This window comes from Chenopodium quinoa, unplaced genomic scaffold (genome assembly GCF_001683475.1).
Source record: "Chenopodium quinoa cultivar QQ74 unplaced genomic scaffold, ASM168347v1, whole genome shotgun sequence".
NCBI lineage: Eukaryota > Viridiplantae > Streptophyta > Magnoliopsida > Caryophyllales > Amaranthaceae > Chenopodium > Chenopodium quinoa.
Genome location: NW_018744790.1, coordinates 238059 through 250084, shown reverse-complemented (window position 1 = coordinate 250084; position 12026 = coordinate 238059). Strand labels below are relative to the sequence as shown.

The 12026-nt window shown below is 32.7% G+C and overlaps 1 protein-coding gene across 1 annotated transcript; it reads left to right on the top strand.

Moving 5' to 3' along the window:
- Positions 1-5065: 5065 nt before the first annotated feature.
- LOC110703897 (laccase-7) lies at positions 5066-11795 on the top strand. Its single transcript, XM_021881691.1, has 6 exons — positions 5066-5284; positions 6982-7133; positions 8171-8415; positions 10092-10220; positions 10332-11282; positions 11411-11795. The coding sequence occupies exons 1-6, from the start codon at positions 5195-5197 to the stop codon at positions 11539-11541; spliced, it is 1698 nt and encodes a 565-aa protein (XP_021737383.1). The 5' UTR covers positions 5066-5194; the 3' UTR covers positions 11542-11795.
- Positions 11796-12026: the final 231 nt, after the last annotated feature.

Sequence of the window (12026 nt, the reverse complement as noted above, 5' to 3'; positions counted from 1 at the left end):
GCCCTGAGAAGCCTCCTAGAACAGAAGTTATGGTTGTTTCAATCCGAGCTAGGCTGGCTGCGCCTCTGCCCCGCCGTGCCCACTCGAGGCCACCTGATGCTACTGCCAGACCGCGGCTAGGCCTGCGCCCGCAAGTCTGGTCGAGCAGCCCTTGAAGCCTCGAGTAGCTTCGTCGTCCCACATCGTACTTTGTCTTCATGCCACGTCATCCTTTATTATCCAATAATAGTACTACAACTTGTGTAATTTGTATTTTCTTATTTCTTTTCTTTATTTATTTTTAGATTAGAATTTAGGAAGTTTATAAATACTCTAAGGGATATTATTTTTCCCTCATACCTTTTTATGCTTTTTGTTATTTTACGTTCTTTTGAGTTTTCTCTTGAACCCTAGTTTCTCATGGCATCTCCATGGATTCTTCCATGGATGATTCTTGGGTTTATTATTTCAAGGTTTTTTAGATTTTAACACCTGCTAAAAACACGAAAATGGTTTTTAACACCTCCAAAAAAAGAAATGGGTATTAACACCATACAAATTTTCAAAAAATTGGTATTACCACCACTTAACGGTTTCCGTTAAAAAATTCCGTTAAATGTGGTCCACAGTGGCACGTGTCACTATTTTATTTGTTTAAAAAAAATTTTAAAAAATTAAAAAAAAAAATTAAAAACCTAAAACTACCCCAGCCCCACCCACCGCGCCACCACCGGCGTCCCCAAACCCACCCCCTTCTGGCGTCCGGCATCCCAATGAATCGCCCGGCGCCGGTGACCCCACCCCCACCACCCTTTCCTCCACCTACGCACCCCAACCCTTCCCTTTCCCCATTTTTGTTCCCGACCACAACCCCGAAACCACCCTAAACGGGTTTTAGGGTTTCGTTTGGGGTGGTAGGGAATCGATTAAGGGAGGGGGAAAGAAGAGGGAGGGCGTTTCCGGGGGAGGAGGAAGGGGAGGAGGGGCGTTTTCCGGGGGAGGGGCATTTAGGGTGGTTTCGGGGTGGTGGGTCGGGAAATGAAAATGGGGAAAGGGAAGGGGTGGGGTGCGTAGGTGGAGGAAAGGGTGGTGGGGGTGGAGTCGCCGGCGCCGGGCGATTCTCTGGGACGCCGGACACCGGCAGGGGGTGGGTTTGGGGATGCCGGTGGTGGCGCGGTGGGTGGGGCTGGGGTGGCTGGGGTAGTTTTAGGTTTTTTTAATTTTTTTAAATTTTTTTTTTAAAATTTTTTATTTTTTAATTTTTTATTATTTTATTTTTATTTTTTGGCCAATAACAAAGCGACACGTGTCTATATGGCCCTAATTAACGGATTTGTAAACGGAATCAGTTACGTGGTGGTAATACCCAATTTTTTTGAAATTTGGGTGGTGTTAAAATCAAATTTTTTTTTTTGGAGGTGTTAAAAACCATTTTCGGGTTTTTAGCAGGTGTTAAAATCTAAAATAACCTTATTTCAATTCATTGAGGTATTTTTTTTATATCTCTTATTTATAATTATGTTTTATTCCTTAGATCTAAGCTAGTTTTAATTATTTCTTCCATGTTTGAGTAGTTTATTTTTAGGGTTTGGGAATCCATGTTTATATTATGAATCTTGATTGATTTTTTTTAATATTTTGATTATTAATTTCTCTAATTGATAGTGTTTTATTGTTAATCTTGCAACCTGATCAATTATTTGATTAATTTTTGTTAATAAGAGTTTGAATTGAAAGATCTTACTTTTAGAGGCTTACCTACAATTAGCAATTCTGATTATGTTAGCGACCGAACTACATTTGTTGAATTGAGAGAGTTAAGACCCGACCGTAGGCTTAGCAATTGCTCTAGATAATTGATTGATTGAATTGTTATTGATATTTGATAGATTTAGAACTATAAGCATGGTGAACCGCAACCCTAGGTCTTTTTATCAATTGTTTTATTCCTATTTTAATTTAGACTACTTTCCTATCCCAATTTCGTGACATAGTTTAGTTTCTCCAATTTCTTAGAGGTTAGATTGAATACCATCTCCCTGTGGATTCGACCCTACTTACCCTACTACATTGTTAGTTGGTTTTGTTAGGAATTTATTTTTGACAGGTGTACGACAACCTATCAGTCAATAACGTTATTTCATGCATCCAAGACAATAGGTTGTGCTATAGAGTATTTAACGAATATGTGGTGCTATTCTACGCACATTACATTGTCAATAGGCCAGGTGGCGTCATTGTGGCCAATTTTCCCAATAAAATTTGATGTTAGGGGTTAGTCTTGAGAGAGACTTTCCTAACTTATGTGTACATTCCTTTTACAAAAAATTATTTATTTATAATGTCATCATCACAACAATTTTACTACCTCTGTTAAGGTTTTTTTTTTTTTTTTTTTTTTTTTTTTTTTTTTTTTTTTTTATTTATAAATGATATTTTGTCCAGAAAAATCATTTATAACAACCTTTTTGTTGGAAAAACCTTATAAATGTATTTTGGCATGGAGAAACCAGATTGTAAATTTTTGTTGTTGAAGACAACCAAAAACTCTAATTACCCTAATTATCCTTTAATTTTCCCTAATTAGCCTTTAACTCTCAATTAATTATTTATATTAATTAAAAAAAATAAAACACCCTACCCCGACCTCAGCCACTCCCTCCCATGCAGCAACCACGGCGGCCGCAAGCGGCGCCGCCCCCTACCACCGGTCGTCTATCTCCCCCTTCCCCTACCTCGCGTCGGCACTGATATTGCCCCTACCCCGGTTCACCTGGAAGTTTCATCTTCCAAAAGAAATCGCACAAACAAATCGCAAATTTCACCGGCAAGTTATCAAAACAAATCGCACGAACTTCGGACCCTTTGAATCTCAATTTTGGAAGAGCTTTAAGCAATTCTAATTAATGAATGTCGAGAATCCTAGATAACGAATCCCTATTCCTTAAATGGGTCGTTGTTGATTGCGGCGGTGATGGTGGCCACTATATTGGGTGGATTTTTTGGGTTGTTGTTTATGAGGGTAGTCACAACGAAGGAGGGGGTCGATTCACCGGTGGAGGTTGGTCGGCGGGGGTGGGGGGTTCTAGGCGGAGGCTGGGGATGGGAACGGAGAGGGGGTTGCTTCCATGGGAGGGGGAGAAGGAGAGGGTGGCTCAGGTGCCTAGTGGTGGTGAGGAGTGGTTTTTGGTTTTTATTTATACATTAACTTAATTATTAAATTGATTATGAGAATTACGGACAATTTGAATAATTAAGGGAAAATTAGAGATTAATTGAGTGATTAGAGATCTCAGTTTGTCTTCAACAAAAATATTTTACAATCTAGCTAAAAATATTTTACAATGTGGTTTTTGCGTGCCAAAATTTTTTTTATAAGGTTTTTTTCCAACAAAAAAGTTGTTATAAATGGTTTTTTATAATAAATTTTCCTTTTTTTTTTACATCAGCACCTCCGCTAAGTATTAGTTGTAACTTTTGAATATTTTATGTCTCACAAATAATAACCAAAAACTGCAACTAATAATACTTAACAGGGTTAGGGCCTGTTCTGATTGACTGAACTGAATAGAACTGAACTAAATATTTTATGAGAGAGGGAAATTAAGGCCTGTTCTCATACGTTTATTTTCTGTTTAGTTTAGTTCAGTTCAGCTCAACTCAGCTCAGTTCAGTTCTAGTTTAGTTTAGTTCAGTTCAGCTCCTAATTTCCTTCTCTTATAAAATATTCAATTCAGTTCAGTTCAGCTCCTAATTTTCTTCTCTTATAAAATATTCAGTTCAGTTCAGTTCAGCTTAATTCAGTTCAGTTCAATTCAGTTCATTTCAGTTCAGTTGAGCTGAGTTCAATCTATGAGAACATACCCTTAGTATATCAAATTCAACATGCAATGTACGAGTAGGTAAGATAACATTCAAATTAAATAATAAGTGAAGGTTTTAACATAAACTCAATTATCATAATCTCATCTAGTTATAGGCCCTGTTGCTCTCCTCAACTTATTATTTTTATTGCATGAAGTAAAAGTATTTTTACTGAACTAAAATTAGTTTTGCTGAACTTAATTAATTTAACTAAACTAAAATTATTTTCTTATTAAAACTTATCTTTACAGATTTTCTATTATATTTTTTTCTGTAAAATTACTGATTTTCTATTAGTTAATTTTTTTTATTGAACAATTATTACTTTTTTACTAAATTAAACTAGTCAAGTTATTTTTATTGAACAATAATTATATATGTTTTACTTAATTAAACTATTTTTACATTTTTTTTGTTTATACTAAATTTAATTAAAATATTTGTTCAAACCCATTGTAGCTTACTTGTGAGTGTCCCACATTGGAGAAATAGGAGAGATATTTCACGTTATAAGGTAGATGAGTATTGAGTACCCCCTACTATTGCCAATTGGTATCAGTATGGAAATTCCTAAGCCTTGTATGTGGACCAAACTCTCCTCCTCCTTGTTTGGGTTGCCCAAACACATTTCATATTGTCTCGAAATTTAACAATATTTTTACTGATATTATTATTTAAGGTGAAGAACACGGGATATTATACTTAAAAGCTTACAAGTGTTATAGAAATAAACATAAAACTAGCAAAAACTAGTCAAGTTAAATTATTCTTAAAAGCTTACAAGTGTTATAGAAATAAACATAAAACTAGCAAAAACTAGTCAAATTAAAATACACTCAAATTTAGAACAAAAAAAGTTTGAAAGGCAACAATCATATAGCTAAGTTTCTATATTTCAAAAAAAATAAAAAAATTTAGCTAGGTTTCTAGGAGAAATAATACACGTTAAAAATTGGCCAACCTTTGGAGAATATCAAATAATTATTTAATTAATTAAAATTAATTAATTAAGAGATTCTGACATGAACCAAGTCACTAATGATAAATATTATTCTTTGCCTCTTTCATTAAACATAAAAACTTTCTGATCACGTAACCTTAATAAAAAAATTAAGGTCAACTCAAACCCTACGTATACATTTCTTGGCGTTTATCATTTTACGCTGCATGCTATCTATATTTCTCTATATATACTACCTTCATATAGCTTCTTATTATCCACTATAATTTTTGTTAAAAAAAAAAAAAAGAACTCTTACAAGTGAGTTCTCTTCTTCATTAAAATATTTATTTTACTATTGATCATAGTTATAATTAATTATATCTAAGGATACTAATTAATCTTGCAATTATGATGCGTTTATTGTTCTTGCTTGCTTGGGTTTTGGTGCTACTAGAATCATCACTGGCTTCGGCAAGCGTTGTGGAACACTCATTTTACGTAATTTTTCTTCTCTATTAGCATAATCTTCACTAGCCACTTTGTATAATCTCGTTTCGATAGGTGGTGTTGATTGGTATGATGGTGTTGTTGATGTTTGTTGAAAGTCTGTTTATTAATATTTCTAATTTTAGCCTTTTATACACGTCTACTTAGTAAAATAAAGGTGGATATAATTTAAAATCTATGCACACTTTAATTTTGTATGTACAACTAGAGCTAAGACTTTCATGATGCCATATAATCCTTAATTTGGTTAAAATATTGTCCACTCCCAAATTAAATTTTATTAATTGATAAACTCATATCATTACTATTAATTACTGTCGTATAATACTGCCATTATGAGTTATTCATGGTAAACTACATGTAACATTATTTTTACCAATAAGATCCTGTTCTGTATTCTTTTTTTAGTTTTCAATCTTTGGTTTTAAATTTTTAAAGGTGTATATACTCTGAGTTGGATTCTATTATATGTATGTGAACGTATTAATCATACTTATGTAGTTATACTAATTATGATTAAATTTAAAAATCGATAACAAAAAAAGTAGAAACAATTCTTTCTAAACTAGTTAACCAGTTGATGGTCATATATGGTGGAATGAAGTCAAGTCCATGCATGCAGTTTTATAGTTGCCTTGTCATGCTAATATGCTATTGCTGAAATTATCATTATATTTCTTATGAAATATCATGTTTAATATTATACAAGTATATTATTAACTTTTTTTTTTAAAAAAAGAGGTATTTTGACAATTACATTTACCTTGAAATTATTTTCCATGTCACATCATTTTCTTGTAAAAAGTTTTCCTTTTAAACAAATAATAATGGAGCCAAAAGAGACAAATTGAAGATGCTTCTCAATTATTCTCTCAAGGAAACATACTCCCTCTATCTATTGAATACTTCGTAATCTATGTTCTTAGATGTTTTTAATCATCTAGTGTAATATATGTTTTCCTTAGTTCGTTGTTAAAAAAAAAAAAAAAACTTCGTAATAGAAAATGTTGATCAAAGATAGTACCTATGCCAAATTTGTGAGATACCAATAAATTTAAATGGATGTATGTAATGCCATAAAATAGTTACATATGGAAGATTATGATTTGGTCTTAAGAAATTATATACAAGTATATATATTTGAATATTAGAATAAGATTAGAATTGAAAAATGTAAGTGATCTAACAACTCTTAATTTATTAACCAAATAAAAAAATAAAAAAATACAAATTGATGGGAAGAATTAATTTTTATATTTCAAGTGAGGAGAAGAGCAGTACTAGTCATAAATTGAGTAAAAACATAAGTTAATAAGTTGATCAAAATTAGTTGAAAGTAACCATAAACAGTTAAGTTGGGAAAATTAAATAGTGAATTACAAAGCTTTTATGAAACGAGTAAAAAAAATATAAATTGAAATTGTATCATATCTTCATTACACTTTTAAAATGATTCATTCACTCATTACGTATTAATAGGGTCAATATACACACACTTCTAGATTAAATTATGCTTTGAATTTTTAAAAAAACATGTAGATAGAAACTTGATTTACTTTTATTAGAATTTAGTTGACACATTAATACTTCAACGGGTAAAATGTAAGGTGTAACTTTCAATCGTACTTTTTAATAGAGAAAGTAATATTAATTTTTTTTTTTTTGAATAATATAAATTGTGTTTGTAGGTGAAAAATGCGACACTGAAAATATTGTGTGAGAAACGAGTAATTACAACAGTGAATGGAAGTCTACCAGGCCCTTTGATTTGTGTCCAAGAGGGTGACACCGTCATTGTTCACGTTGTCAATCAGTCACCCTACAATATTTCAATCCATTGGTAATAATTAAATTAAACTTACTAATCATATACTGTATATTGTGAGCTGCCAGCTTTTAAATTTGTTATTTCAATTCATTGGTCATCTCAAAAATTATATACTTTCTCCGTTTTTATTTACTTGCAACACATCTTTGTGGCACACGTTTTGAGGCCGAGTTTATATTGTAAGTGAACATATGATTCAAATTTTTTTTTACACATTATACCTAACTCTACTCTAAACCATGTGATGTGTTGTGTTAAATTATATTGATAAAATCGCTTGTTTACCTTCACTAGTTATTTTCTAAAACTGCGTGCCTAAAATGTGTGTTGCAAGTAAAAAGAAACGGATTAAGTATATGAGCTTGTCAATTAAATTATCTTCATTATTGTTTAATAATGTAATAAAAAAAAAGAAATAAAGAAAGAGGTAAGATTAGTTACTCAACAATTAAACTATTTGTGAAACAAATAATATTACAAAATATATACTCCGTATCGTATATAACAGCAACAGCAATGCAACTTATCATATCATTCAACGAAATATTAACGACTTATTCTTCAAAAGAAAATAATAACGATTTAAGATGATTAGAAATTAAAACAACTACATCTCTGTCAAAATCATGATTGTATCATAAGATGATTTTTCTTTAATTATATCGTTAATTATTATTTTTTCTTTAACTTAGTTTCGGTAGCATTTAATTTATATTCAAAGGATAGCAAATGATGTACATATGTAGAAAAAGATACAAGTCAAATCATATACTTCGTATATCATGTTGAGATTGAAAGATTTTACTCAGTAAATGTTATTTTTAAATTTATTTTTGTTAGGAATATAAGAAAATATACTACTATCATTCATATATTTTCCTATATTCCTAACAATTTTCAAATTCTGCTTTCGTAATAGGTAGTTAAATACTTAAATCAATTTACTTTTTATTGTATACTTGTACATTGTATGACTTAAACCTTAGCATTTTAATTTATTCCAATGATCAAGTTGTCACATATTACTAATGAAGAACTTGTACGTACAGGCATGGTTTGTTTCAGAAGCTAACTCCATGGGCGGATGGACCATCATACATAACTCAATGTCCGATTCAACCAGGACATAATTATACATACAAATTTAACGTAACTGAACAAGAGGGAACACTTTGGTGGCATGCTCATAGTAGATGGCTTCGAGCTACCGTTTATGGAGGATTCATTATACACCCAAGAAACGGCCTATCATACCCCTTTCCTAAACCACATAAAGAATTTCCTATCATCATTGGTACGTACCTTATATATATGCTCCCTTTATGCGGGATTATTTTTCATGTACAACTTAATTATAACAATAATGTCCTGATCGAGTATTATATTGATAACAATTATTGTCATTTATTACATTTTAATTTTGTTCTGAAAGGAATATGTGTAATATGCCAAAGTTTAGTTGTCAAACTAATAAGTCTTGTACAATAATGAATAAATAGAATACAACTTCGGGGGTTCAAGTCTTGTACAAACTTAAATAACGTCAAATAAAACCCTTTGAATTAGAGAAGTACATGGTTAAAATACTCGATTATGTCATGTGAATGCTAATTTTTGTATAAACTAGTATAGATTTCTAAAGAAAATTTATTATCCTTTTACGAGTAAACAACCTAAGGGAAAGACTTTTAGAAAAATGGGAATAAATACTAACAAGGTTGAAAAGTTGAACAAGTAAATTTGATGTTGATGTGATTATAAGGTTGGCAAAAATAGACCAGAAAATTTAGTACGTGAGCCTGCTTTATTTTTCCCCTCTTTTTACGGAGTATTTTGTTTTGGGAGGTCCAAAACAATCCCAGTACGTAACTCAATTCTTCACATTATGCACAATGTTTTAGTTTTTATTTTATTTTTTTTGTAATAAGTTGGACGTGAAAGTTGAAAGTTATGTTCAAACTAATACCTAGCTACTTGGAGTCTTGGACTAACGAAACTAATTATCTAATTCAAAAATTAATAAGTCCAAATTAAAATAGGAACGCTAGAAATAGATCGAATTTCAACGAGATATATTAATTAAAACAATGCAAGTAATCTATACTCTATGATAATAAATTAATAATAGCCCTTAAGATATGTTTTGTCATCGGTATGATAATGATAATGAGTTTGTATGAATTTTGCAAAGATGCTCATTAGGTTTTATATGAATTTTCGCAACGTATTCATTGCCCTCATGGTAAATTAAAGCAAACTGAAGTATTGGAGTTTAATTATTAAAGGGAAATAGTGTGAAATATGTAGTACGAAGTACATACTTTATGTCCATTCTAAATACTACGATATATTTAGGTTTTGTTCACATTTATTGAACTAAATTGAACTGAATTGATTGGAGCAAACTGAACTGAGCTGAAATGAATATTTTATGAAAGAAGGAAATTAGTAGTTGAATTGAATTGATTGGAGCCGAACTCAACTGAACTGAGCTGAAATGAATATTTTATGAGAGAAGGAAATTCGAAGCTGAACTGAACTGATTGGAGCTAAACTGAACTGAACTGAAATTAAGCTGAAGTGAACAGGTCCTTAATCAAGGTTGTCCAAGTTAAATTTTCAATTAAATTGTACTAATAAGGTCTAATAAATTTAGGTGAGTGAAAAGTAAAAACCGATATATAGGGTGCTTATATAAAAATTTAACTTAATAATCCTTTTTATGATAGAAATTTGAACTTTATAATTGAAAACCGTGTAGATAGAGTGCAAACAGAATATGTTCAACTATTTACAGAGTATGAACATTCATACCAATATGTATAATGAGGTGAGGTAACAGAAATTATATCTTAAAGCTATATATTATTTTTGTTCTTTTGAGATTAACTGCTAATATGTAATGTAATTTATAGATTATAGAATTGTTGATCAAAAGCTAATTACAAATTTTTAACATATATGTTACAGGGGAGTGGTGGAATGCTAATGTACTCGAAGTCGAACAGCAAGGCTTGGCCACCGGAGCAGCCCCTAATATATCCGATGCCTACACAATCAATGGTCAACCTGGTGAGCTTTACGCCTGCTCGAAAAACCGTGAGTTTTTGATATTTGATCATTATTGCTACACTTTACAATTACTTAATTCTACAATTTCGAAACACTAATCTAGTAAAATTCAACATCATTCATGTTAATAATCATCAGAAACCACCAAATTTGAGGTTGTCCAAGGAAAAACCTACTTACTCCGCATTATCAATGCTGCACTCAACAACCAACACTTCTTCAAGGTAGCAAACCACAACTTCACAGTGGTAGCAATCGACGCTGTTTACACCGTCCCGTATGAAACAGACGTCGTGGTGACCGGACCAGGCCAAACAGTTGATGTCCTCATGACAGCCAACCAGCCTATTTCCTCATACTACGCGGCAGCCAAACCGTATGCAAGTGCACCCGGTGTACCATTCGATAACACAACAACAACAGCAATTTTTACCTATGTTAACAGCACACATTCAACACCGGTAATGCCTGCATTACCAGCCTTCGATGACACCCCTACGGCTCATAGGTTTTATTCAAATCTAACCGGCCTTACCTCTGCTCGATTCTGGGAGCCAACGATACTAGATGTCGACGAGCATATGTTCATGGCAATTGGGCTAGGCTTAGTTTCGTGTGGAAAAAACACAAGTTGTTTAGGCCTTTTCAATCAAAGTTTTGCTGCTAGTATCAGCAACTTTTCTTTTCAGTTACCAACAAAGATGTCCATATTAGAGGCACATTACTCTAATGTCACGGGTGTGTACAATACCACGTTACCGGACACGCCTCTTGTGCCATTCGATTATACGAACCCCAACAACAGTCTGAACCGGAACTTGTTGATGACCACGAAATCGACGACTGTGAAGCGGGTTAAGTATAACACTACGATTGAGATTGTGTTTCAGGACACTTCTTTGGTGGGTATTGAGAATCATCCTATGCACATTCATTGTTTTAATTTTCAAGTACTTGCTCAAGGGTTTGGTAATTATGATCCTAATGTGGACCGTCAAAAGTTCAATCTTGTTAATCCGCAAATCAGGAATACCATTGCTGTGCCTACTGGTGGTTGGGCCGTAGTTAGATTCCGAGCTAACAATCCAGGTAACTGAAATTATTTTTACTGATTAAAATTTATTTTACTGCACAGTTACTGAGTAAAATTGTTCGTGTTTTACACGTATAGTTGGCATTATAAGTTGTTCTTAACATGGAATTTTGGTTGAATGTAGGTGTATGGATATTGCATTGCCATCTAGATGTTCATCTAACATGGGGTTTAGCTATGGCTTTTATTGTTGACGATGGCGGCACTCCGGAAACAACCTTACCGCCGCCACCTGCGGACTTGCCAAAGTGTTGAAATCAATAATAATGTGCCCAATGTTTATGTAAATATATACCATTTTTTTTTGGTAAATGATTCATGCAAGTCTTCATTCTTCACTGATTGTTTATGTTACGCAGCATCAATTGTATGTTTGGATAGATCCTTATGTTTTGTGTGTTACATTGTATAATAATTTTGTTCTCTATTGTAACTACATACGAGTGTATAAATAACATTTTACAGTCAATATATAATATTTTGTTGGGCTTGGGTCACCCACCTTGTTAGCTAAGCTGCACGCACACTTCACTCCTACAAATTTTTACCTAAACCCCACGGCAGGGAACACTACCTGCACTCCCTACCCTCCGCGCGTGCTCCGCTCCCGCCGGACCCGCCCCTTTTCATTTATGAATTTCCTGCAAATTTTTATAATATGTTCATTTTTGAATTCGTAAGTGTTCATTTATGTATCATTAGATGTTCATTTTTATAACAAGGAGTTTTTGCTCAAATTA